Source organism: Nomia melanderi, chromosome 8 (assembly GCF_051020985.1).
Source record: "Nomia melanderi isolate GNS246 chromosome 8, iyNomMela1, whole genome shotgun sequence".
Classification (NCBI taxonomy): Eukaryota; Metazoa; Arthropoda; class Insecta; order Hymenoptera; family Halictidae; genus Nomia; species Nomia melanderi.
In genome coordinates this window covers 18,243,302-18,271,224 of record NC_135006.1, presented here as the reverse complement: position 1 = coordinate 18,271,224, position 27,923 = coordinate 18,243,302, and the positions used below count along the sequence as shown (strand labels likewise).

The 27,923-nt window shown below is 46.1% G+C and overlaps 3 protein-coding genes across 6 annotated transcripts in view; 2 read left to right on the top strand and 1 right to left on the bottom strand.

Moving 5' to 3' along the window:
• The window catches only part of sima (HIF-1 transcription factor component sima), a 45,925-nt gene extending 26,947 nt beyond the window's left edge, over nucleotides 1-18,978 (top strand). Inside the window, exons 8-14 of one of the 2 annotated variants that reach the window (XM_031992885.2) lie at nucleotides 11,657-12,170; nucleotides 12,435-12,669; nucleotides 13,311-13,657; nucleotides 14,139-14,380; nucleotides 14,461-14,606; nucleotides 14,998-15,467; nucleotides 17,032-18,978. In XM_031992885.2, coding sequence (XP_031848745.2) covers nucleotides 11,657-12,170; nucleotides 12,435-12,669; nucleotides 13,311-13,657; nucleotides 14,139-14,380; nucleotides 14,461-14,606; nucleotides 14,998-15,467; nucleotides 17,032-17,349 — 2,272 coding nt within the window. In that variant the 3' untranslated portion in view covers nucleotides 17,350-18,978. The remainder of the gene's footprint in view (nucleotides 1-11,656; nucleotides 12,171-12,434; nucleotides 12,670-13,310; nucleotides 13,658-14,138; nucleotides 14,381-14,460; nucleotides 14,607-14,997; nucleotides 15,468-17,031) is intronic. The other variant, XM_031992886.2, reaches the window with a different exon arrangement.
• A 781-nt stretch (nucleotides 18,979-19,759) lies between these two features.
• LOC116434145 (BTB/POZ domain-containing protein KCTD3) lies at nucleotides 19,760-24,748 on the top strand. The gene is made up of 10 exons (XM_031992880.2): nucleotides 19,760-20,059; nucleotides 20,273-20,586; nucleotides 20,652-20,810; nucleotides 20,887-21,075; nucleotides 21,144-21,623; nucleotides 21,697-21,813; nucleotides 23,314-23,453; nucleotides 23,531-23,717; nucleotides 23,799-24,077; nucleotides 24,157-24,748. Exons 1-10 carry the CDS (start codon nucleotides 19,998-20,000, stop codon nucleotides 24,357-24,359), a joined length of 2,130 nt encoding a protein of 709 aa, XP_031848740.2. The 5' UTR covers nucleotides 19,760-19,997; the 3' UTR covers nucleotides 24,360-24,748.
• Nucleotides 24,749-25,435: 687 nt separating this feature from the next.
• On the bottom strand, nucleotides 25,436-27,722 carry Sras (Ras converting CAAX endopeptidase Sras). 3 transcript variants are annotated; one of them, XM_031992881.2, is made up of 7 exons: nucleotides 27,578-27,721; nucleotides 27,198-27,209; nucleotides 26,863-26,968; nucleotides 26,655-26,793; nucleotides 26,335-26,571; nucleotides 26,195-26,257; nucleotides 25,436-26,114 (listed from the first exon to the last, which is right to left on the bottom strand). In XM_031992881.2, exons 1-7 carry the CDS (start codon nucleotides 27,691-27,693, stop codon nucleotides 25,915-25,917), a joined length of 873 nt encoding a protein of 290 aa, XP_031848741.1. In that variant the 5' UTR covers nucleotides 27,694-27,721; the 3' UTR covers nucleotides 25,436-25,914. The 3 variants fall into 3 exon arrangements, with proteins under 3 accessions (XP_031848741.1, XP_031848743.1, XP_031848742.1); XM_031992883.2 differs by lacking the exon at nucleotides 27,578-27,721 and adding an exon at nucleotides 27,274-27,539; XM_031992882.2 differs by lacking the exon at nucleotides 27,198-27,209 and having other exon boundaries at nucleotides 27,578-27,722.
• Between the last annotated feature and the right edge of the window lie 201 nt (nucleotides 27,723-27,923).

Below are 27,923 nucleotides of genomic sequence, written 5' to 3'. Positions count from 1 at the left end.
GAGGGTTGAAACTCGTTATCGTCGCGTCGTGGTCCGTTCTGCACCAGAAATATAGCTGATATCGTTACGCGACGACACGAGCGACTTAACGCGAGAGGCACAATAGTTCCGGGAATAGTCTCGCGAAACGGTTCGACGCTGTCGAGAACAGAGGCCTCGAAGCTCTGCATCTGGCGGTAGATTATTCGAATCTGTCGTCGGTTCCACGAGCCACCTGGGAATTTCGTAACCGCTTACCGAATTCGATCGTCGGATAGAGGATTCATCTGTGGCCGTCCAATGTGACTTGCGAAGATTCACTTTCTCGATTTTCCGACGGAAAATTGAATTCGATTTCATTTTCTACCGAACGCTTAATGCATCGGTAACGAAGCAAGAGAGTCGAGCAGAAAAATTCATTTACTCGGATAACGGAAGTGGTACATTGCAAGAGTGCTACTCGTCGGATGCACGCAAGGGTTAACCGATGTGGAAGGGAATTGAGGGAACGATCGTGCGCGAGGACCTCTTAGAGGCTGCAGGACGTCGCACCAGAGTAGAATGTCGGGAAGAGACGCGAGAAGAGGAACAGGCGGAGTGTATTTTAGTTCCGACCAGTCGAAAGACTGTCTAGTCGTTTTGCTTCCTATTTGTTCGTATAGATCGAGGCTTCTCAAACTTTTCCACTTAGCGACCCCCGAGCAGATATTTCCGCAACCCTGGCTGTCGAGGAATAGAAACTAGACTTGGAATATTTTCTGACAACAAATCGAAATAAAAGTTGCTAGACGTACGTTGGCTTTCGATTCATTTTTGGTTCCGCGTCCAAGACTTTTTTAATTTCGCTGAAATCGAGCAAATTTCAAATAGTCAGCTAATTAATCAACGTCTGCAACCCACACTTGGAGTTCCGATCCGAACGATTACCTCTCTCCAGTCTTACATTCATAATTCTCCGCCACTTCCTCCATCTTCTCGTCTCTGTCCCTCTCACCGCGTCTTGCCAGCCATTTTTGCCGCGCGCTGAATTTCTGCCCCTCCTGTCCAGCTTCTTCTTCGATCCCTCTCAATTTCCTCGGCGTTCTTCTTTCTTCGCGTGATAAATTGGAGACGCGAACCTTGTTAGTTAATTAGTTCTTTGTTCTCCTTTCTGCCGAGGCTGCAGGACGATTCAGTTGTTCGTTTGTTCAGCTTGCAGCTTTCTTCGGGCGCGAAACGCGCTTGAATTATTATCTCCGTTTAATCACTGCTGATAAATGCCGGCTATTCGTCATCGACGCCGTTGGTTTAATAGCAGAGCCATTTAAGGATCGATTCGCCTTCTTTTTCGTTCGTTTATTTTCATTCGATGCTATCTGTATGCTATTCCGATTTCGTTCAACTCGCTTTCTCGTTTATATTTTATTAATTCTCCACGTTGACACGTTGACGTTGCTATAATCATTCCATTCTCGTGAACGTAGGTGCCAATGGCGGCAATGACCGTCCTATATTCTCAGTACTGTAAACAAAAGAATGTAAAGTAGAGTGGACAATTTTGCTCAAGGGGTTAATAATCCTCTCTTCTCGATCTTCCGCTTTCCTCTTAGCCTCTGCTCTCCGTTCCTTCTCTCGGAGCATTTCCACTCGCCTAGACCTCGATTCTACTCTCCGTGATGCAGTTCTCCTCTCGAAACGCAATCTCTAAAATCCTCCGTTCGAATCGCACTCGACGAAGCGTAACGTCGAGCGACAATCGTCTCGGGCGTGCTCGCTATCGAACCCTCCGATGCGTGCCGCTTTCCGTCTCCCGCCTCCGATCTGGTTACGCGCGGTTTCGTAACGCCATAAGTTTTTCACTATCTGCCCGCGAGTCGCAGATAATCCGTCCACGCGGCGACTCCGCCGCCGACGTTGGAGCAGTATCGCCGAGCTGTGCGGAGGAGCGTCGTCGCGCGATCGTTGACGCGCCGCTCGATCGCGGTTCCCGTTATCGTTCCACGGAGACCGCCGCCCGTGCAAACGAGAATCGTTTGCGGCGCACGATTTCCGGTGACGGCCGAAACTGGCTATCGGTCGCCAGCGCGAACGATCCGAAGTGAAACCGTCGAGCTCTCGGTTGTTCCTCGAACGTGGCGGCTGGGAATAGGTGTTCGGGGATCGACGGGGAACACGTGCGCGATTAGGAGAAGGCAGTTTCGAGTTGTGCATAGGCTAACTGGTGATTATCGAGGACCGACGGACAAGCTGTGCACGATCGGATCTTCGAGTTCTTCGTTGAGAGGACAGTAGCGGACGATAGACTCGTTCGAGGATTGATAGAAAACCGAAAGTAAGCACAAGCACAATCGAAAGTAAGATCCTTGAGTTCGGAGCTGTTCTTCGAACGTGGCAGCTGATAGCGCCTTGCCTTCTGCAAGGATCGACGGTTGCCAAACGATGTTTATAAAATTCGACACTCATCAGATTGGCGAGTAAACTAGTATCAAACTCGATAAGCGACTAATCTTCGCTCTGAATCACCAGACCGCGTCGACACTGGCCGGGCTAGCGTGTCACAGAAACGGTCGCCGAGTGCAAAAGGTACGCGAAGTCGATAAAAACTTAATGAAATCGATTCCGAACGCGCAATAGTTGGGTCGCCAGGTTTTTTGTTCGCCGGGGATCAGCAGTTCGATCGAGGAAAGGGATCTCCGGGGCGATCTAGGCCGCGGGCACTTACGCGCGCGTCGGAGGGCTGCGATTGTAGCGCAGTAGCCGCGATAATGCGTCAAACGAACGGAGAATCTCATTAGCACCTTGACGTCCGTGCATTAGGTGCGACGAAACTACTTTCTACATGTGAACATATTTTAACATTAAACGCGCGACTACTTTGCATAGATACATATTCCTATCGCAACCTGAAACAAGTGGTTACGAAATGAAGATAAGCGAGTTAAACGATTTCCTTGACGAAAGCGGAATCGGAGGGGAAGAGGAAAATTGAACCGATTGAATTTTCAAAAATTACATTAACCGAACGTTTAAACCCAAGTCTCATCGCGCATCGCAGGATTCCGTGGACGTTGTCGATCGATCGAACAACTTTTTTGCAGAGCCGTATCGTTTTTTTCTACGATACCAGGCGTGTGATGCACGCGACGCAAGAATGAGTGTCACTGCGGTGATGTGAATGAAACGCCGAACGGCGGTGTGCCCGATTGATGAAACAACCGCGGATCGTTCGATCGCTCGATCCGCGAGCCGCCGCTCCGAAAAACTGGCGCGATCCAGGCGACCTATCCGAACGAACTGTCGCGCGAAATCGCGGCTCGCCGTTCGAATGGCGAGCGCTCGGCACACGCGCGGCCTCTGATTCGGCCGCGGCAGTGGCCGTCGTTGCATCGGATGCACCAGCGGGAGCCAAGCAGCGTTGGCAGTGCTCGTGCAACGTTCGCTGTGCCAGTGCCCAGTGCCCAGTGCCGATCGTCCTCCTCGAGAACTCTTGCCGGAAGGTACGCCGAGAAATCGCGTCTCGATCGCTTCGTCTGTCCCCGAGTCCCTTCTCTTCTCTGTTCGAGCCCCTGCAACGTCTCCGTGATCCGTGATCCGGAGATCGATCTGCGATCGGTCCTCGAGATGTTGCTCTCGCGAGGGAAATCTCCGAGAACCCTTATTTTTAAAGAACTAACTTCTTTCTCGCTTGTAACCAGTCCCCGTGTCGTTGAAAACTCGAAAGTCCCAAGAGCACTCTCTTCTCGGTTTCCCTTTGATCCGTCGAATTTCCTCGGTAGACCGGAAACCGGTTCCCAGCTGATCCGATGGGTTCTGCCTCGCTCGATCCACGAGCCATCGAAACGATCGTGACTCGATTCGCTAACTCGCCCGCCTGTGCGTGCGTCCGCCTCCGCGTTCGCGTGGATGTTTGTCTACCCAATGAATTTTTTCCCCCCGTCGAACTTCCGACGGATGACGCTCGACCCGCGCTGGATCGCGCGATCGATCAATTCCCGACGAGGGTTGCCCACTCGACCACCGCTCTCGCTAGCTCGCTCGCTCGATTCCGTTACGTAACGAGGCCTGACCGCCGGACGGAGACAACACGGCGAGGGACAGTTTCTTTCTGTCGCGGCGACGAAAGGCCCGGCAAATCTACAGGCCGTTCGAAAAATATCTGAAAGATATCTTACGATCGCTGTCGGCGGTGTTCCTACGCTTCTCGTTTCATGGAAAATCAGACGAGTCGCTCGGAAGCCAGTGCGGTGGAGCGAGGAAAAGAAAAACTTGGAAAATTCATCTTTTGGCTTCTGAAATGATTATACAACGTGTTCAGAAGCTATAAAAAGAAGGGCTTTCTGACCTAGAACAAACGGAGGAGCGAGTGAGTCAGTTAATAAATAGAAACAATATTATTTACTCCATTGAAATTTAAAATCAGAAAATATCCAAAAATCGACTTTACCGTATTGGTCTCTGAGCGACAGATATATATCAATTTTACTAGCATTAGTTCATATTATTTTCTATCGCGATGCAACGGTCGTGACGTGCTTTCTGGAGCACCCTGTACAGTCGGGAGATCAGTTGATTGCTGGTCCGAGGAATGTGGGCGTGATTGGTCAGTTGTCATGTTATTTGTGGTACTAGTTTGCTGTTCGCCGATGCGGTTACCGATCAAGACTATAAACAGAGCAACAATGGCAGACTCCTGTTGCCCTTGTCCTGTCGCTGGGTTCATCTCCTGTACGACGAAGGAGGGTATAGTTGCGAGATCATTTGATAGTTAGCTGGTTCGTTTACAGTTTCGGTTGGTAACGATAGTAACAAAAACGAGACGAGACTTGGATCATTCAATGACGGGGTTGAGGAATGCTGGTCCATCGGTCAGTTTTAGTATGTCCTCGATAGATTTTCGATGCTAATTTACTAATCATCGATAAAGTTACACTTAACCAATCGAAACTACAAGAGAGACATCGAACGTCCCATACCAGCAGGACGTTTCTAAATCGATGGATCTAAGCGCTTGAACACGGCTAAAAGATCAGATTCCAGCACAGACGATAGATTTTTAGAACTCATTCGATTAATCGTGACCTCTCGCGTTTCAAGGAAGCAATCTCTCGTTTGATAAAAGTTTGTCGAACTACCTGTTGCTTCGTTCGTTAGATCGGGGAAAACCGAGGAAGCCTTTTAGCTGGCTCTCTTTACCTCATTGTTCAACGGTGCGAACGTTTCATTCAAAGCAACTCGTTTCGAAGGAATCGCAGGGGAATCCACGTTCAGAAATACACACCCCAATCGATCGTTGTTTCAGATCGTAGAAAAACTGAATGTCATTCTATCGCGATTGTTCCTAAAATATTCCGAATTCTCAATTAACACAAAGATCTTACCGCGTTTGCACACTAAATTCTATACAACACTACAATTGAAACGCGCAGAATATGCTAATTACGACTGACAACGAATCGAGTCGTTTCAGTCGAAAAACGGACTATAGAGCAAATCGTTGGCGTAAACGAACGCTTCCGTGGTTTTCGATAGGATTGCCGTCCTTCGACGAACTTTCAGTATCTCGCGGGCTTCCGGTGTCGAAAAAGACGCGCCCTAGATAGCGATTATCCGCGGAACAGCGGCTGGCCTCGTCCAAGGCCTCCGTTTAGCTCGGCGCGAGCGAGCGGACGGTATTTTCGCGTGGTGTTCTCTGGCAGAGCGGAATGAGCGGTCCTAGGGAGGTGTAGTTGCGAGGGGAGGGACGCCGGTCGTACCAGAATAATAATAATATCCATTTCATTGCATCGTATACAACGTTGCACAGCCGGGCCGAATATTGTGTTACTGTCAGATGGAATCTTCCGAACGAAAGCAAACACTCGAATATGATGTTCGTGCATTTGCTTATAAATAGCCAAGATGAGATTAAGCAGCAATTACCGAAAGCAAAATAGTACTCAATTTTGATTCGATCACAAAAGAAACGTGTTACCGATTGCAATTTTCAAGCAGCAATCGACAAAAGAAAGACACTCGATCCTTGCTTAATCAAAACCGAAGAAGATCCAACTACATCGGACTCTTGAACGATCCATTAAGAATCTTCAAGGACCAATCAAAAACAATGAATTTCGAAGCAGCGCCGAAGAGCAAACGGGGGTGACTCCTGTTTCACGAGAAACTGATAGGAAATCGTTCGTTTACCTCGTCGGGATCACCGATATCGGATCGTCCCGAGTCGGGTATCTCAGCTGTTTCGAACGCGCGCACCGGTGCCAACGTGTCGACGCAAGAGGATCGGCTCCCTTTTTCTCAGGGCTTCGGAGCCGCGAACGAGGCAAAGGCCGCGAAAGAGAACGCGTGTCTCGGGCTGGCTCGTGCCAAAATCGTTGGCAAACCCATGTTTCTCTCTCTCTCTCTCTCTCTGTCTCTCTTTCTCGCTGCCTCCTCCGTTTCCTCTCGGCACACATCGAGAACAAGCGGCGTGGAAGGAGTAGCTACGTCGACGGAGTTGCGTGGGCGGAAAATATTCCGCGGAGGGAAGACGGTTGACGGACAGCGGGACAAAATGGTGGTGGGCCCGTGCTTCGCGCAGCGTTTCCCAACCTCTGCACGAAACCTCGAAATTCGACTACTCGCGTAACGAGAACTGAAGGTTACCGATGCGTCGCTAAGATCTTCATCTCCGAAGTAACAATTTCGCGCGAGGAAATCTCCTGACGCAGAATTGCACCAATTCAGGAAAACGCCGCGTCTGGCAGTGCGCGAATGAAACAGGTTGGGAACCGCTGCTGCGGTACGCTGACGGAAAGATGGCATCCGTGACACAGGGTTGAGAGGGTCACCCGATGTGTTTGTTTACGTCACGTGACGGTGTGACGAACTCGAGTTTCCAAGAATGTAATTAACCCTTTGAACTCCGCAGGCACCAATACTGCGCCAGTCATAATATTCAATATTTTAATGAATTAAAGAAACTATCATTAGATTTTCTATTATCAATTATTAGATTTCTATTGAAAGATCGAAGGTATGTTACATTTCTCATTTTCACTGTAGATACCGTAAAAATTAGTTGCAATTGCTGATACATTAGAAAACCATCTGGAGTGCTAAGGGTTAAACGAGCGAAATGACGAAAAATTGTCCTTAACTCGCAGCGTTACCTGCATCCCTTGCTTCCTTTGCCTCGATTAGATCGCGAGCGCCGATCTTTTGCTGTTTACAGACCGAAACCCTTGAACTGCAACTTTCGACGTAGACACTGACACTTGACACGGCCAGTAGCACGGCGGCCGTCCTGAAAGGGTTAAACCGGCATTCCTGCCGATGTTCTTTCGAGCAGCGCACGGTGCGCGATAGGTGGCAGAGGGGACTGGTCCCACGTGCTCGATTGCACAAGCAACCCGGCGATCGGCCGTCACTCTATTTTTAACAATACCGGCCGCATATTTAACTTGCACCTAACTCAACCCAATCGATCTTCATCTCTTTCTCTCCTCTCTCTCTCTCTCTCTCTCTCTCTCTTTCTCTCTCGTTCGCGCGCGCGCTGATCCCTGCCCGCTCGCGAGTTTCCTCCATCCGAGAGGTATCGCTTATCGCGGCGAGTTGGCAACGAAACGCGTTTTCGCGCGGAACCTCGGAGTCCTCTTTGTAGCGGGCCGCCCGCTAGACCGTCGTTCGCCTCGTAATTCATCGCGACACCGGAGTCCCGTGATCCGTGATCGCTCGGGGAACCACCGTTTCCTCGTTCTTCCGTGATTCGCTGCCCAAGATCGCGTGTTCTTGGTCCAGGTTTCCTTTCTCTTTCGGATGCTAGCATTTTTGACGGCAGAACGGTTTCCTTGTTTAGCAGTTATCGATGTCTTGAAAGTGTCAGACGTCTTAATGATGCTCAAAGTAAGTGGTTTAATCGTATTAGGATGGTAGTTCAGCGGTAAATGAAGTTTGAGCGACACTTTCACCGCGGTGCGTGACACATCGAAAAGTTGAACATCACTTTTTGGCTAACCCAGTGGGTTTAGAATAGATTTATAGATCGGAGGTAGATCAGGAGAAGGTAAACTTGTTTTAATTCTCGCAATGTACATCCATTCATAAGTCACTCGCCACTTTAACTGTACTCTTAGATGCTTCAATATTTTAATCGTACGTTCGAAATGGCTCTCGCGAAACGTGTCGTTCGATCGAACCTTTGGAAAGTGGCGAACAAAGTAGCTAAGTGCTGGAAAACGTGCTCGAATGACTAGATAATATTCCTTGAAACCAGCTCGATCCAGAGTTCAACGAGTGATTGACTATTCATCGACTGATCGATGAATTCAGAGTCGAATAGAGCGATAGGAGCTAACCGAACGATCGGATGAAATCTCTGAAAGCGAAGCGAATCGGCGAAAATTGAGCCGATCCTGAACCGAATAATCGGAGCCCGCGGTCCTCGAAGCGAACAGCCGATCGTCGTTCAAAGGTTAAACGTTGTACACGGTCGGCCGTCTTTCGTCGTTTCCCAGCGCGATGACGACGATTCTTATGCAACCGTCGCACACCTATCACGGCGGAACAACAGCCACTCGGCCGAATTTATTTACTCATTTCACCGGCACGATTCATCTCATCTCCGCGGCCAAGCCCGAAACACTCGGGAGGGACGAGGACGGCCTTTGGTTGGCCGAACTAAAAATACGAGGCTGCACTCTCGGGAACGCCGCGTTTCTTTATCGCGGTTGTCCCTCGTTATGCAAGCCCGCTCGCGAAGTTTTTTCATCGCGCGACGGGAAAACGGTCTCGCGACACTCGTCGGTGACGGGACTTGTTGCTTCCGAGACAGTTCGATGATTTTCGGGACGATCTGGATGACGCTCGTAACTCGGTCACAGAGAAATTTGAGACACACTGGTACACACCCTATTTTTATGCGTGTAATTCTATAATTCTTACAATTAACCCTTTGCGGACGACGATTCTTTGAAACATTGAAAACCTTCGACAGACGAAACTAAATTATATATCGATTGCTTAAATAACAGCAGAAACAGAAACATGCTAATCTCTTGTTTCGACTCGTCCGCAAAGGGTGAATACAATTGTCTCCCGCGAGAGACGTACAGAAAAACGAGCGTAGCAGCGTCGCGTCGGATACGAAACGGTTCCAAGATACGCGAACGACGATACGATCCGTGAACTATCTTCCCAGTCGACAAACAAGTTTCGTCGGAGGGATCGGAAAGCGGTGAAAAATTTCCTCGAGCCACTCGGGAAGGTTCGGGGGCGCGGGGAGGGGGGCGGAAGACCGGGAACGCCGTTATCTCTTCCGTTATCGGTGAAATAATACTTATTTGCGTGCGATAGACGCGTGCACTCGCGCGAGCCCCGTCGAGATTACCACGCGAGCTCCGCCGGCGAGCCGAACATTTGGGGTCCCGCTGGTCAATTTGCGACAATTACCGAGCCGTTGCGACTGGTTAAAGGCAGTTAGCGCTCGGCGAACGAGCAGGGACGCGTACACCGAGTGCGTTCATCTCGCGGCCGATCCGTGTTCTTTCTTCGATTATTTCCACCGGGAAACGGTTCCCACGACTCCGACGGAGGTTCCGTCTAGCTGTCGCTTAAGCTGAACGCGGGTTACCAGGATTGCATCCCCTTAGGATTGGTTAGATCTTCATTAATTTTCGTGAGGAACGAAAGACGTGATCAGATTCGACGGAAAATAAGTAGAGTTCGGCGAAAGCCCTACGAATCAGTGACCAGAGAATTGCTTTCTGGATTTTCCTGAGGAACAATTACCTCTTTCGATTGAATTGCTAATGAAAAGCCACTAGGCTGAGATTAGATTATACGTTAAATAGAAAAGTGGAACCGGCTCCGATTCTATCAGAGTGAACTCCTGCGTCGTCCTCTCGGGACCGACCGATTCGTTTACGATAAGATCCACTCTCTCCCAGCTCGATGCTTCCACGAAACGAGTCGTAAGAATCCATTAGCGAGATCGGCCGCTCCGAGGGAGGCCATCCGTATCATCGACTGTTTTCCACGGCCCGTGGAAATCCTTGGCCCGGTGGCATGTATGCGCGCGCCCGATTACGCGCCGCCTTCCCGCTCGATCGCTGCTCGCTGCTACGTGAACTCGACAGCCTTAACCTTCCCGATAACCCATCGGGAATCAAACGAGAAAGCCTCTGCCGCGCGATCTAATTCTGGTGATCGTGATCGGTTCTTTCTCTCGCTTCCCGGCTCGCCAGGTACGGCCGAGGCGCCGTGAACTTGGCGCGCGAGTCGCGAGGACCTTCGGCGAGCAGAGAATTTTCCTGGTCGCGTCGTCCGAGACGAGAATCTCGCCGAACGCCTTCAGGCGTCAACGACACGCGAGGCGATAGTCGATATCTCCCGCGATAATGCCCATCCATTTCGCGTTCCTTCCCCTGGCCTGCAAGCGATCCGCCGAACCCGTTCTGCCTCGCGAGCAATTAGGCCGTACACCGAGCGAACCTCCCGATCGAAACGAATTCTGTGAAATCCCATTCGCTCTTATCCTCGAATTCGAATGGGAACTATCGTGGAACAACTCGTTCGAAGTTTCCGCTGCGCCGGTGCATCGCCGGCGTTCCATTTTAACGAGCCGTAGTAGAAACTGAATCAAGTCCGAGATCCCGGAGGAGAAACTGTCGAGCGACGACGTTTGCTGAACGTTTTCTTCAATTTTCAAGTCGAAACCGACTCTTCGAACCGAATGAACGAACGATGACGCCGGTGACGAGCGGGAAACCATTGAAAAATGAAAGTCGGGCACTCGGATGCGCGAGCGTAATCGTTACATAAGGGGAGCTCGCGAGCTAAACAACCGCGCGGCCATGTGCTTCGGCGTCTCGTACGAGGGTCAGGACCCGAGCGGGCAGAGTGCACGCCGATGGGGGGAGGAGACCGCGAACGTTCTCCACTTATCTAGGCCGTGCAAGACACCGAATCCCGATCTTTTTGTTTGTCTCCGCGGCGGATTTTTTCCGACGGCCGGACACGTGAACGCATAGTTTCTTCGGCGAGTCTTTCCCGGAGCAGGTAGCTTAGCGGATTCCGGTGACGTTGAGGAACGTTAAAGAGGTTGACTAGTCGACCGAGCGCGATGAGCGTCGCAGTTACGGCCGCCGAGTGATACTGCGACGCTCGCGAGACTCCGCGACCGGAACGCTTAGAATCCCCGAGTGTGTGTTTTGACGCGTCCGGGACGAATCGTGCCCAATTGCCACCAGAATTGTTGTTTATAACTCTCTCGCGGTGGAAACAGTTTTTCGCTTTAGAGGTTCCATCGATGTTCCTCGAGTGTTCGATGAGCGTTTAACCCTTTGTCGCTCTGTTTATTCGAGAATATTTGAGAGTCATTGGAATTGTACCTTTGAATGGTACAATTGAGATACTACAAATACAGAAAAAATTGTTAAAACTGGTAGAGGTTGCAACAAAATAGAATAGTCTGACTCGACATAGAACTGCTTAAGGGTTAATCGTTTATTCGAGGACGTTTGAGAAATACTGAAATTGTACTTGAATTGAACACACCGAACGCCTAGAAACTGCCGAGTTGCTTCAGCTACGGTTCGTCCCCGACGCGTGAAAGCCCAGAAAGCGGCAAGATAGAAGAGAGATCTCTCGACGAGAGAAATCGCTGAGCCTTGGAGACGTAGCGCCTCGTTTCCGTTGCACCAGGTAGGATTCTTTCTGGTTTCAGCGGCGTGGAGCGCGAGGATGAGGTGTACAGCGCGCGTCAACTGGCAGCACGTGACACCGAGAAGAGTCTCGTGAAGCCGGAGAAGAAGAAGCTGCTGCCGAGCGTCTGCGAAGCAGCCGTGCAGCCGGTCACGAAGCTCCGGCTCCAGGTGCAGGTGACCGAGACTGGAAATCTCGAGGAGCCCGCGGTCGACCCGCCGAAGCCGAAGAACGCGCAGCAGCAGCAGCAGCAGCGGCAGGATCACCGGGAATCGGTGGACAGGGCGAAACCGTTGGCAGTCACGACCTCGACGTTCCGCGCGGCGGGCCAGGGCGTGAAAAAGGAGCCGGCAGGGCTCCGGGACGGCTCGCGGAAGGATAACACCTTCCCGAGACCGGTCCGCGACGCAGAGAAATCGTTCGTCGGCGTGCAAGCGCTCAAGGAGTCGCTCGAGGAGTCGCTCAAGGAGAACGACCAGCCGAAACGGAAGAAGATCAATCCGCGACCGACCAATCGTCCTCCGTTCATCTTCCAGGTACGCTAAGCTACTTGCCTTCGAGGTTTTCAAGCTTTAGAGTCAACCTTCCGAATTTTCAAGCTTTAGAGTCAATCTTCCGAATTTCCAAGCTTTAGAGTCCTATAACTCTCGAATCTTCAAAGCTTCAAAGCTCAGCCTTAAAGACTAAGCATCGAACACTTGTCATTCTATTTATCTCAAGCTACTATTTATCATCATCGCTACACTCGCCGACCTACTGGGCTACGTTGACGTCCAGTTGATAATTGATGATTCTTTCAGGGCAAGCCCGCGTTGGAATACGATCCGGAGAGCACAGTCCGTCGCGAGCGGCCACAGGCCGTCACCAGACAATTGTTCGTGCCGATCTCGCCGCAGCAACAGCAACAGCAGCAACAGGAACAGATCACTTGCAGACCACCGCCCCAGACTGCGACAGCCAGCATTTTCGCGCCTCGTACCAAGGACATGAACAAGGGCTTCTTGACATTTAGCGAGGATCATCCAGGTCTTACCAGTGGGTGTCCTTCGTGCAAGCTTCTTCTCCTTCACGCTTCCGTTCTGCCGTTCCTCTCTTCCCAGATAACGTTCAGCGAGATTTTACCTATTCTTCGTCGACGACCGTTTCAATCTATCAGTCTGATTACGGATCTCATTCGCGACGGATGCAACTGCACAGAATGCGCACAACGATATACACAAATTTTACAATGTCACTTTACTCCCATTCTGCTAAACATTAATTAACCGTTTCTTCGTTCCGATCGAGAAACTTTGATTTTCCTTTAAAGTCCGCAGTCCGCTAATGGCTGATCCTCAACTAATCAGCAATGAGTACGAAGAATGGATAATTCACATTTTCGATTCTCTTCCACGTGCCTCGATCGCGATAACGCTGCCGAAGAGATCGAAAACAATAATTATCGCTGCGCGTTACGAACGCTTTATCTTATCGAGGAACTATGAAATCCACCCTTTCTCTGTCGAAGCTGTTATCGAAGAGCTCTTGACGCGTAAAGGGTTGATTTACGAGGTTGCCGTAGCTCGCCGAAGATTGCTACATCCGAACAGCCGATCAGGGCTCCATTATTTATCGCTGCGGAAGCGCGTGAACCGGTCCCAGAGATTTCCTGTAACGCGTCGTCGATCCTGTTGCAGTGTTGAAGGACGAACCGGAGGACTTGACGCATCTGGCGCCCACACCCGGCGACGTGTGCGTGCCCCTCGAAGACACGCCTTTCCTCTCCGACATGCTCGACGAGTTCATCCTCGGCAACGACAACTATTGCCCTCTCCTGAGCCCCAGCGCCGGCCTTGCCACGGAACTACGCTCGACGGATTTCGGCGACCCGCTGAAGGACACCGACCTCGGGGACACCTCGAGGAACAAGGGCCTCGGAGAGTCGCTGGCCGACAGCGACCCGTTCATGTACGGCGACTCGCCGAGCAGCCCGTGCAGCATCGATCCGAACTCCGTCTCGCCGTCCCTCGTTAAATACCGTCAAGTACGTCCCTGGCTGCGCCTGTTTCGCGATGAACGTTTCATTGTGTCGTTCGAAGCTTCCAGCTTCTCGATTAGCTTGCAGTCACGGCTAGAGTTAGACGATTCTTGAACCTTGCAACCCGGTGTCGCGCTGACACTTGGCTACCTCTGACTCGACAGTAAATACGACGATCTCGGAATTAAAAACAATTCTTAGTATTGCGTAGAGTAGTCTTAACACTAGGTTTACGGGCATTTATTGTACGCTTCATTCTATTGTTCCTAAAAGATGCTATTTAGATTGTGGAAACTGGAGATTCGATAGTAGGTAATTGAGGTACATGTCAGTGTGATCGCATCGTAAACCTAGTGTTAACTTGTTAGTCGTGAATGTCGTCATGACGGAAACTTGGAGCTCCGATATCTACATTTGAAACGAATGAGTCGATTACCGAATAACGAGTCAAGTTTGATGAAAGTATCATGGTGCCACTTTCTTCTAGCAGAGCCCAGAACGAAGTATGGATTCCCTGGGCAGCCCGACGGGCGGCAGCGGCGCGGAAGGCCTCTCCGAAGACGAGATGCTGATGCTGGGCCTGAGCGACAGCATAGCGGACGACGAGCTGGCGCTGAGGGCTCCTTACATACCCATGTCGGACCAAGACGAAGCTCTGGACCTCTTGATCAGCGACGACATGGTGATGTGGAGTCCACCGCAGACCACGGAGAAGAACTGTCCAAAATGGTACAACGATTCCGATACAGAAATGGAGTAACGCTGTACGCCGAAGCATGCTCAGACCTTACACTGCGCGTTTCTTTCAGGATGCTAGACGAAAAGGAGCAACGAATGACCGACTCGAGTTTAGCACAGCTCCTGAAGACGGACCAGGTAGTCTCTAGAAAATACAACGACCACGGTGGCGGTCTGGTGAACCCGGTTCAAGTCCTCGGTCAGATACCGAGGAAAAGTAAGTGTTGCGAAGAGTCCTCCAGTCCCTGATACAGTGGAACCTCGATTATCCGATTTGATACGACTAACAGTCACATTCGTCAGACTTTGGGCATACTCCAAAGCACTCCTAGTATCCCAAGTATCTGGTTAGCGACAAGACTGGATAGCTTAGATCACATAAAGAATGGCTCACATGACTCTTCTCTTTCACACTTCATAACCACTAGACTCTGCTAATCTCTACATTCCGACATACTAGTATCAGTTGACCTAACTACGATTAGAGTGTAGCGAAGGCTAGTATCTCTACTCGTCACCTATTCGCATCAAGCCCTACACGTTCCAGAGTAGGGTTAGCGATCGAGGTTCCAGCTCAGCCAGCAAACTAACGTGTCCCATTTGCCCAGGTGCCAGCCTGGACGCGAGCCACTGGTCCTCGAAGCTGGACAGACCCAGCAAACGCATACACACTGCCTCGCTAGACACGGGTACCGAGAACAAACGCCTGAAGTGCGACGAGTCGAGTCGCCGCGGCAGTCCCCTGAGCCTGGAGGACCACTTGCTGGGCAAGCAGCACCAGCAGTCGCCGAGGAAGCCGGCGAACATGAACGGCAGCCAGCTGCTCCGTCGGCTGGTGTCCCAGCAGACGGTCCAGCGGAGCAGCGGCAGCTACAACGGCGAGTCGTACACGAACAGTCCCCGGCGGGGCGAGAACCCGGGCCGGATGCAGAGGGACTTGGAGATGGACGAGGCCGAGGGGGACAGCGGAGGCGGCGGAAACGAGGACGGGGGAGGCAGCGGGACGCGGCTCCCGCCCGAGCGGACGAGCCCCGGGTGCAGCAGCGTGCTGATGAACCTGCTGGTGTCCGGCTGCGACGTGAGTGCGGGATACGTGTGCTTCGCGAAACCGAAGCCCTCGAAGAGCATCGCGAGCACGTGAACGGCCGCCGCCCTCCGTCTCTCATCTCTCACTCTCTGTCTGGGAAAATTGTTTTCTGCTCTGAACGCGTGCCCGGCTCGGTTACCGTATGCGAACGCGCCCGGTCCGTCCGGCTGGACCGGTCTCTCGAACACGCGCGGCTCACATTCATTGTAAAGCGTCGGACACACTCCCGCTGTTTTATTACACGCTCGAGAGAGAAACTCCGGACACGTCGTTGTCCGTTCGCTACGGTCGCTCGGTTAGCTGGATATAGCGCTGGCACGTTGGAGAGATTTTTAATGCGGCGACGAGGAGGAACAGGACGAAGCGGCGACCGACGGTCGCTCGCGCCTCGTAGCCTCGAGAACCACGCTCCGCGGGCCGAGACAGGCGTGGTCCGCTCGAAGCGGGGCCCCGCGGCCTCGCGCGTCGCTCTTTAGAGTCACGTTAATGTATTCTGTACTTTCAAAGTATATGGAATTGTTGATTTGAAGATTGTCAAGAAAGAAATATGCCAAAAATACATTGAACATTTTGAACATCGAATCATCTGAACTGCTGCGTTTCGTTTCCTACCCCCTTCATCCCTGCCGATCCGTCTCACCGCAACGCGCACGGGGAACCCCGCGTTCCCGGTAGCTTCTCGGAGGCTGCACGCGCCGGTGCCGAGCAACGTTGTCGCCGACAGGCGAACCGCGTTCTCTCGGTCACAAGAGGGCAATAAAAGCGATCGATCGTTATCGAGCGCGGTGATCCCTTAGCATTTTATATTCGGACGTTTGTAAAGATATATTAACACACCGGTGGAAGGCAGGCTCGATTGCCCTGTATTTTTCAATGATCCAAGTCAACTTTTTACGTTCCCCGTGCTAAGAACTGCAATTACGTTGCGTCAGAGTCTAGATACTTGTGATCCCCACGTTTTTTTCGTCTTGCCGCGCGCGAAGCGTCATTGAACATTCGAAATCGTTCGGTTGAACGACTCGCAGTCCCGTGTGGAATTATGTAACGGAAAATCGATTGGCGTGGCTTCGGTTTTTCAGTCTCGAGGATGGCACCGTGGCAGCGGCACGCGTAAACATTATTCTCATTTGCAAACGTCTCCCACTTCTCCTGGTCTTCACACGAAACGCAGCACCGAGTAACATTTAGTCGTTACAGAGACTCTTAACGAGCACCATTGTAGCTAGGAAAGTGCAGAGCACGCGGAGGGCTGAGGTTTCGTTCAAAAATAAGAACACTGAACATTCGAGTAGCAGTGATTACAGAATTCTTCAAAATTAACGCTAGATTTACCTAAGAAACTCTTATTTATTAATCTTATAGCATTATACTCAATTCTCTTAAACTCTTATACCGAACGTTTCGAATGAAATTAAACTGCCAAGGTCTCTGCGAACACTTTTTCTAGAAACTGCATTGAGGTGTTCACAAGTGTAAATCTAGAGTTAATCGAAGACATAGATATATAACGAACGATACTTTTTCAAGGTGACATAATTTTGATGAAATTGCGCAGGACAATTTGATGGAGTCCCGCAACGTGCCGACGGCGCTGCCGAAGAGCCTGACGATGCCGTTGTCCGTCAACCTGGAGAACCAAATGGTGCCTCAGTGCCCTCCGTCCGGAGGATCGACAGGGTCGTACGACGATCTGAGTCCGGACCCGGGCAAGCAGCTGTCCGGCTCGTTCATCGGCGAAGGACCACTCGTGTCGCCCTCCTCGTCGATGATCAACTTCGAGAACTACGATTACGATCCGAGCTTGACGAGTAGCGGCCTGCTGCAGGTGCAGCCGGACCTCTTCGGGACCCTCTTGGATCGGGATCTCGTTTAAACAACAAGAAGGATACAATACCGAGCGCGTGATATGATACATAGTAGACTGCGTTTGACATTCAAACTATCGGACCGTCGATGAGATCGGTAAGCTTTCTTTGAGGAACTACGAGTCACCTTTGACAAGAGAACCTAAACAGATCGATTCGTTCAGCGCTGGAACTATTGGATGGGAATCGGCGATTTTTCTTTTAGAATTATTGGACAGATAGCTTCTTTGAGAAACGATTAAAGAAATTCGAGAATACCTAAATTGATGTGGTTATAGAGTCTAGAGAAGGAATTCAAAGGTCAGTTCAAGTGCTCGGTAGTTCTAGGGTTGATTCTCAGCGATCTTAGATCCTGACAGCTGCTAAGCAGAGAACTCGGAATCCGAGACAATTTGTCCGATAGTTTAAGATGCTCGAATGGACCTAATGAAAGCCTAGACGATCCGGGCGGGTCCGCAGGCGTTGATATTTTTCCACTGATCAATCCCGCACACGTTTCGATCCGAGAACACGGTGGACCAAGACGGTCCGTCATCACGCGAGAAAGTGCCAATGCATTTCTTTTAGGGAGCCCTAGTTGTTAAGTGGTCACCGCTGGAAGACGGTCTCCAACGCGGCAGTTAGATATCGTTTAGAGAATTTTGTTGTTGTTAGACTGCGAATGTTTATGCGAACGTACGGAAAAGAAATTGAATTCCTTCGCTCGATTCAGAGGTCGCATAAAGATCCGCAGACTTCGATCATCAGCGATCGTATTTCGTTTGGAAGTGGTCCGACGGGACCGAGAATATTGGAATCTTCCAAAGCCAATGAGACGCGTTGCCAAACGGAATCGTGCTGTTGCTCGAATCAGCTGCGATTAGCGCGTTCGCTATCGCGCATTTGTCAACCGTATCAGTTTCGAGTTTAGAAAATGAAACTAGTTTAGCCGGAATCACTAGATTATACTCTAGGCTCTTGTTTGTTATGCGCCCCGGATATTTTGTGAAAATACCGTCAGGCGTAACCGACGTGAATCGGCAGTAGCGAACGCGTTAGCGAACCAATAGCAGAGGTACGATTTCATTGAAGCGCCGTTTCGCGAGCGGACAGCGAGCGCATTTAACGCGGCGGCCGCGCGTTTTCTCGGCGGCAGAAGGATCGGTGTAAATTCTAATTGATAAGCGGAGAGAGACGCGCGGCGCCGACGATTCCCGCGTTGCGGCCGACCGACGCGGCGGCCACGGACGAAACCAAGCCGCGTCGCAACAGATTGCGATCCGTCGCGTGCCTCGTCGTCATTGTTACTGTTTTTATAGTTTTTAAACGAGACCAATCCCCGATTATCAGTTGTTACTATATAGATTATCGCGATTATCGTTCTTTCCGCGTGCCCCCGCCGAGGAACATGTGCCCGTGTTCCGATGGGCGTGCGCGCATTATATAAATATGAATATTTTTAATATCACTTACCGATACAGTCACTGTAAGAGCATACTAATTTTATGAATTTTACTATCGTCTTGTATTTTTATTCACGTAACATCCACGAGACCATTGCTAATTAATCTCTCCTTGTATTACACTGCCGGTATAGAGCGATGAATACCGCGTGAAAGTGAATTATGAGATAACAAATAAATAGAATTTCTACTGTACGTCGGTGTTTTAATCGGTGACGCTTGGACGATCGCGTTTTTAACTCTTTATATACCTATTTTTGTACTCCATAAACGCACGAAGAGAAAGTCAGTCTTTTGAATAATAGTTTAATTTGAATAATAGAAAGTTTCTTTAATAATAGTCTCGTAAGAGATCATTGATTTTTTAATGACTGTTGAATAACCGTTGGTAGGTAACGTCGAGTGTCCATTTGCCAATAAGCGATCCATTGTTCTTTCAACGAAACGACTGTACAAACCAAATGAAACCGATAGAAAGTAACTGGTACAATTTATACAAAATTTGAAATATTTGTAGCGCACTAAGGAATATGAGACATAAGGTTAGTTGTCTAAGTTTTCAATGCTCTATGGATAAATAAACAGGGTAATCGAAAGAGTGGATTACTAATCGATACCATAATAAATACCCATAATAAATATCTAATTGATAACGAAAAATCAGTTTCATTTATCAATTGACGTTAATGGAATCGAATTTTTTAGGGATGATTTCAACATTTTACATCGTAATTATTAAAACTGTTTTTTATCAATAAATCTCCCGTTAACCGAGAGTGGAGAATTGTAAAAAGAAAATTAAGTTTAATTTCGAATATAGATTTCTAGATTTCTTTTCAAAATTATCGAAATCGATAAGTTACCCTGTACGTTAGACCGATTTCTGTGGATATTTTACCTTGAGAGCAAGTGATCTTCTACGTCGTCGGTAACGTAGAACCGGAAATAGAAAGTTTCACCGCGTGAAACGTCTATATTACTTTTAAATCTACGTCAATTATTAAAGAATTCGATTATAGGTCATTAGCCCTCTGAAGTTGCGTAGCGAGAAATACCGCCACATGCGTTCCGCTACTAATAAACACAATCGAAGAAGTCTGTTCTGATCACAATCTCCGAGGGGGGATTTGAAATTTTTCAATTCCTTGGTGATCAGTAACAACGTATGTCGCGCACTGTTGGCACAAGCCGCGGCAATTAGATCAGTTTTTACGATGGCCGTGCCTTCTTCTTTCGTTGTTGGTGACATCGTGCATTTAAACGTCGGAGGAACAAGGTATAGAAAGAGAAAGTATTGTTTCATTTTTCCCATCTGTCTCAGGAATTGTGTAATTGTTTCATAAATTGATCGCCGGCGATCGCTCATTGTCATGGATCGAAAAATATTTACCGAAAATATTGTTGGCGTCGAAGCTTTCGATTGTAAGCTGTGACGTTTCGAAAAAGATATCTCAACTTAGTCCAGAGCTAATTGAATTCGTTTAATTAGGTTTTCAACGTCGAAACAAACGTTAACGTGGGTCCCAGATTCATTTTTTACCACGTTACTGAGCAACCGTTTCGCCAGCCATAGAGATGAAGATGGAGCATTGTTTATAGATAGAGATCCAAAATTATTCTCTATCATATTGAATTATTTGCGCACAAAAGACATTGATCTGAAAAGCGCGGATCTTAGAACTTTGAGACACGAAGCTGAATATTATGGTATAATACCATTAGTTAAGAGATTAATGTTGTGCGAGGATTTGACACAATCTTCTTGTGGAGATGTGTTATTTTATGGTTATTTACCACCTCCAAGTAAGTTATCATGCAATTTTAAGTAAGTTAACGGAATTGTAAATCTGGATATTTTTATTTCAAAGGTATACCGTTACAAGAACCCACTGCCACATCGTCGAATGTAGGGGATGTGTCTGTTCATGGTAGAGCTACTAATGCAACCACAAACCCCAAAACAGATGCACCATCCACTTCTCAAAGTGCAGCTCCGTCAAATTCCAATTCAACCCCAAACACTAATGGTAATAGATTAATTTTACTTAATAAAATTTCTATATACATTATCAACATTATCTGCAATGTATTTATTTATTTCAGGTCAACAAAACCATAAAGGTACTCTTGGGACACACGTAAGGAATTCTTCGTTGGATTACAAAATCCAGCAAAGAGGCTTGCCATATTCGCGTGCATCATCTCTAGATTTAAGGCACGTTAGAAATAATTCAGCCGACCTAAACAAATTACACAAGAATGACATAAGTTTGGTGTTCGGACCCCAACAAGGTAAACCAATGAAAATCTTCCTGTTGGACGTCCTAACGAAATGCTGTTAACACTTTTTGTTTATACAGTTTCGTCTTGGGTTGACCCTTTAAGAGTTCAAATAATAAAAGCTCATCACAATTGGATTGTGATTGCTTATGCGCATTTTATAACATGTTACCAACTAAAGGATTCATCTGGATGGCAGCATGCATTTACTAGTCCCCATATCGAGTCGGTAATTGAAAGGGTTGCGATAACTTCCAAATTAAACACTAGTTTGGACGTCAATATGGTTGCCTTTTCCTATGGAAATCAAGTTACATTATGGAGTGTTTCTGCGAATAGGATTAACATTAACATTGGTACATTTAACTTAAATGTTCGTATAGAATACTTATTTTTTATCGCTAGTCAATTGGTGGCCCTATCTTCTACCGATAAAATTGGCGTATGGCACGCTATGACGCACCATTGGCAAATACAAGATGTAGTACCTATTTTGTCATTCGACACCGCTGGTTCTTTTCTTCTTCTGGGATGCAACAACGGATCTATATATTACATTGGTAAGGATTGAAATTTCTTTAATACTTTAAACAATCGATTTTCCAACGATATTTACCAGTCGCTGATTTCTAGACATGGAAAAATTCCCTTTGCGAATGAAGGACAACGATCTACTCGTAACCGAATTGTACCGTGATCCAAATTATGATCCCATTACAGCCATATCCGTTTATTTAACGCCAAAGACATGTAAGTTTTCATCAACGTTTTTTACGTCACACAATATTATCTTGATAAGCGGCTTAAAACGAAAATCAAAGGTAAATAATAACTAATTGATAGTTGATAACATTGAGTATTACAGTATCTCTATTGCAGAAACACCTTTTCAAGTGACGTACAAGTAAATGGACTAAAATATAATTGTTTAATCTGCTTATATTGAGGAATGTAATAACAAACGTCACTTTAATGATACTTTCCCATTCTTGTTTGCCGTATTATTCTGTTTAATAGTTGCATTACACTGTCGGCTAGAATTCAATTCAGAAAAAATCTCGATACCACCTTTATTTTCTGTTGCAAAGAGAGCGAGTGTCTGCTGGTAGATTGACACTCAAAATATACATTCAGATGCGAACCTTCTAGTGTCTTTCTATCATCGAGTATAATATTATTGTATATTGAATATTAATGAGAGTTTATTATTACATTCTTTGCTTCATGATTTCGTACAACTGGATATATAGCACAAGGCAAGTATGGGTCGATATAACAATGTTCTACAATAATCTCACATTCAAGTCACAGTTCGAAATAACATATGTTTCTGTACATTTTGTATTGCATTGATTTCGATATTAGTATCCATATCCTTCCTCTCCAGATATATCGTGTTCGTCGTCTTACGTATTCATATACCGCTTTTCACGGCACGTCTCAATGAGAACTTTCTCCGTCCATAGAGTTTTTATACCTTTCACATTGAAAAACATAACTTCCGCTCATAAGTAATTCCGAATACGAGTACATAAACGTAAACGTTATTTTCTCTTTTAGATTGCCTTAATCGTACACAGCCCGCTATCCTTATGCGTCCAGTTGTACTACTGAAAATTATGACATTCTCACTTCCCATTTACTTTGTCAACATCTAATTGGAAATTATGGTTACACGATTCACTTGTCTTTGCTCCGATTAATTTTCATTTTCAAAGATTCCTGGCCTATTCCTTCCATTCCAATCTGTCACATCAGGATCTGAGAGGGGAAGGAAAACGAATAGACAACGCGTACCTCTGCTTGCATAGTTATTCTTCGTTGAAACAGTTTTAAACATACATATATACGATCGTTGTTTAGTTCATTCGAAACAGTTATACTAGTTTTCTGTACATTGTACATATCCTTACATTTCTCACATGTCTCCTCGTAGCGCAAGTCCATCGAATATACTTCAAATCTAAATTACGCATATCTTAGTATGTAACCGATAAGCAGATACCTTGTTTAGAAATAGTTACACTCTTTCTTAATTGTCTCGATGAGAAGCATGTAATGTGTGGATTTTCCATTTTCTCTTGATTGAAGTACACACGCACAAAAGATACTTTCCATTTCTCTAGTTTTATACATGTAATGTCCATATCATATCATTTTACATTCTCTATTAATAAATGTAGTCTATATTAACAACACGACGCTCTTTAAAGTGAAATAGCTTTGTATAAAACACGACTTTTTATACAGCTCTGTGTGGCAACTGGATTGAAATTGCGTACGGTACTAAGTCTGGCAGTGTGAAAGTCATTGCGCAACATCCTGAAACTGTAGGGCACGGACCACAATTATTCCAAACATTTACGGTACATCAGAGTAGCGTTACAAAAGTATGTCCATGTCAACGATATTTCCCTCTTGGATGTTAATTTCCAATTGCGTGTGTTTCTATCTGATACTTTTACAGGTAACATTGTCAGAGAAATATTTAGTGTCAGTTTGTTCTGAGTACAATCACGTTAGAAGTTGGGCGGTAAAAAGATTCCGTGGAATGATCTCCACTCAACCAGGATCAACGCCTGAAGCAAGCTTTAAAATTGTATCTTTAGAAGCGATCGAACCTTGTATCAGTTACAGTGCTGGCAATGATTTTGGTATGTAATCACGAGAAATACTACTATAACATTATCAGTCGTACCAAGAACTCAATTGACCTTTACATTCTGACAACGCAGGACCATTTGGGGAGCAGGACGACGAGCAAGTGTTCGTCCAAAAAGTTGTACCTGAGACTGATCAGTTGTTTGTGCGTTTAGCGTCGAACGGTAAAAGAGTGTGTGTAATTAAGTCGGTAGACGGTAGCATTATTAGTTCGTTCTACGTACACGAATGTGAAGGGTCTAGTCGTATGGGCTCAAGGCCGCGACGTTTTATATTCACCGGCCACTCGAATGGCACCATACAAATGTGGGATCTCACGACAGCCTTAGAGCCGTCGTTCTCTTCCGCTCAAAGTAAAATCATTGTCTTTCTAAAAAAATATTTGCCAACTACAATTCATGGTAACTAACGATTAACCGTGTTTTGTCGTAGATGTTTCCGGCGGACCTACACCAGAGGAACTTTGGAAATTATTAGATCAGTGCGACTTGAGCAACAGTTACTCCTCGACGCCATGCATCAGCCCATGCCCCTCGGTTATATCCCAATCGGGTCCTAGTTTAAAAACGAGCAATGTATTGTTTCTCAACCAATCTCAGAACTTTGAGGCTACTCCGGGAACTAGCCAAACATAAAGGTAGTAGCACGAACAAAATAGTCTTACACTCTGTCTTTTTTTATGTCATTGGACGAACGTTGATCTAATCTTTATTACTACCACTAGCATCTGCATTTATTTATTTATTTATTTATTACGGGTTATTTTCACGTACAAGTCTACGATTAGAGTTCCTAGTAACCGATTGTTTTTTATATATCTGAACGTAACGATTTTCGGGAAACATTGTTTTAGAAGTGTAACATGAAAGTGATATAATTAACGAACTACGGATGTATTAAGTATAAGAATCGTATAGTAAGGTAACCATGAATTGATCGTTCTTTGAATCTTACGGTCAAATATCTTTTCGAAATTAATAATAATCTTTGACAACCTATAGTGGTTTTTTTTTTTTTTTTTTTTTTTAGCGAAAGATACGATAAGATGTTTTAGGTGTAATGTATAGTTATAGTATTATTCTAATGTCTAAGAGTGGGAATTTCTTTACATTTACATATTCTATATTACTATGTTACAAATTGAATGAATCCATCCATGTTGTAAATTCCGTTCTTTAGTATATTTAAAATATAACAGTAGATTTCGTTGAAAACATGTACAGTTTAACGTAATGTATATATTTATACATAAATATCTCACTGTATAATTCAAGTTTTTCTTTCTTTGAAGGAAGATTATTATGATTGACAAATAATTGTGATTAATGTTTGCGCTTCGATTGTATGAGATCAGACGTGTAGTTTCTAAGGAACGCATTACGACGTATTGTACAAAGATCCGTTCTGAATAACAGAATGTTATCTTAAAACGTAGAAACTCCTCTATATTTGTCTTTATGTTTTTTACCAGGTAAATACTACATAAAACATTTATAACAAATATTGCAATGATGTTTAATTGTTGCCTCTGCAGCCTGAATAAACAATAAGTATATCATAATAATGATATTTATTCTCATATACAAGGTAACATGTAACTATAAACATGTTGTTAAGTCACTTTAAGGTGAAAGCGTCATCACATTTGTACATTATAGAAAAAAAAGTAGCAAAGGATGAATTTTTATATAAATAATTTTTCTATTACCAATTTAAAATTCAATATTTATTGTATCAATGTCATAATCTTTCAATAACTTTTTCAAGTACATAATCTTTCATCAACACTTTTTTATTTCAAAGAGAAACTTTGTCCGAATTGTAATTCCTATTTCCATATTTACAACTATATAAATTCAATTGAAATTGAGGTACTACAGTGACTCTTTTCGTTAGTTCTATACCGCATGATTAATTTACCTCAACAGTGTGTGTGGTCGCACGAAACATTCGTTATAAAATTTCATTCGGATCGCCACGATTTTTCTCCAAAATTATTATTAAAAAATTCACATATCAAAAAGATGCGTGTCATCTATGCCTTTCATCGCATGATTTAACTCGTAACTCGTAAGAGCGTTTAATCATGCAATATGAATTATAAATACGATGTAAATAACTTCGAATTATCCTAGTCTGTTATAAAAATTGTGAACAACATTAGTGACTGTATCGAAAATGAATCTTGTCTCATATAAAATATTTACTCCAAAATAAATTGTTATGAAATAACGTGGGTTTCGTCATTGGTGTTAACAACAAACAAAAAGAAACTAAACCAATGACGTATAAAGGAAGCCTTCTGAATGGATCTTCAAATGCTGTAGAAAAATCTGGTAATTCCATGCAATTACAAAAAGAATGCGATATCACCGGTGCCGCTAAGTGTCCTGTTCATAAAAAAAGAAACGAATTATCGCATAATTTTATATTCAATTAAGGCAAGAGGCAAACAATGGAGTGAACGTACCTGTTTTAACAAACAGAAAAGCCGCGTACAATCCAAACAATGTCGTGTACGAACAGTGAAGACCTGATTAACAAGTGTGTACAGTTAGAGGAAATTTCCTAATGTGTTCATATGAAACCCGAATTACGAACGATACTTACACGATATCAAAAACGCACGCTTAAAGGTCATGCCTTCTTGTACCCTACATACTATATGATGCATGTGAGCAACCCCAAAAATTAAAGAGCATACGAATATCGCGGTAATCGGTGTGAAACATTGTAAAAGCACCGGTAACATGCATGCCCTGAACGTCCATTCTTCGGACAAAGGTGCGACAACTTGACTTCTCCACCACGTCAATGTCCTTTTATTTCCAGGCCAAAACATGGACTCTGGAACAGGAAAAACCTATATTTCAATAGTTGTTAATTGTAACACGGCAAATTCCTTGTAGAAAAATTAAGTGCAAGCTCACCGGAACATAATCTCCATATCCCATCCCAACCCATTACGCTTAACGGTCCTAAAAATAGTATCATTGTTAACAATAATGGTATCACAATTGCTTGAATTAAACCTGGCCATCGTAGACCCAATAACTCCAAAATTGTTGCCTGAAACAATAAGGTATCTTATAGTTCAAGACATTCCTTCGAGCATAAGTCGCACGATCGTATAATTACCTTCTGGAAGACATTCTCGTTCATTCCAAAGTACAACGACGTAGGAGATACAAGGCATACGAAAAAAATGCTAATAAATCTCTTTTTTATCGCTGTAGCATAGTGCCTGCAAACATAAAAGAAAACTTGGAGGTCCGGGGAAGCATTCGCAAAGAACAGAAATGTTTTCAGCAAATTTTTGTCGATAGATCTTTACGCCGTTTAACCCATTATCATCCGGTGTCCTCTTTCGATTACACTTTTATTCGAATATTTTCCTACTGTTGCTCCCGATGCCAAGCATCCTCAGACAACAATACCTTTTATTATATCTAAATTATGAATTTTTACATTACCCACAAGTACACCTGAAAACAAAAAGATTCTTTTACATGACTTCCAACGAATTCTGTGAAAATAAATAATTCAGACGTTAATGGGTTAAACAAATCTGTTCTGGTTCGAAAACGGAGCATGTTGCGAGAGGTTGAAACGCGGTGCTGCTAGATAAAGAAGAATTCGAGGGTACAGATCCTTGTTATGACTGCACGAGTGGGAGAACTCTGGGGAAAGAGAGTAGTAGCATTCACGTTCACGGGACGACGTGAATACAGTTACACTTTGTTCGCGGTTCCCTGTGGTTCACCGTTAACATAACCGAGAGAGCGTGTTGCGCGAGGAATGGACATTTAAAAAAGACGATCGACGTTCGTCTCGCTGATCAGTTTTACTTTACCTATTGATCGGGAATCCCCACACATAGAGGCTCGCGACGTACACTGCAGGGAGACCGAGACATGATAAAATCGCGGGCACGCAGAACATATCGGTATTTCGGTCCGCGGTCTCCATAACTCCACACTGATGTTGGTTGCTTGTTGGTCGCGATCCACTGCGGAAGAGGGGGATCGGTGCGAGGGGGTGGAAGGCGAGTGAGAACGAGCGAGAAAAGGATCGCTTTCGGTCGGGGTGGATAGGTGGTCAGCGAGGAAAGAGGGGAAGAGCAGAAATTCATCCGATTGGCGGTCTGGCACCAGTCGGCAGTCCTACCGTCAATGAGAAGATGGCCGCTGGGCTCGGTG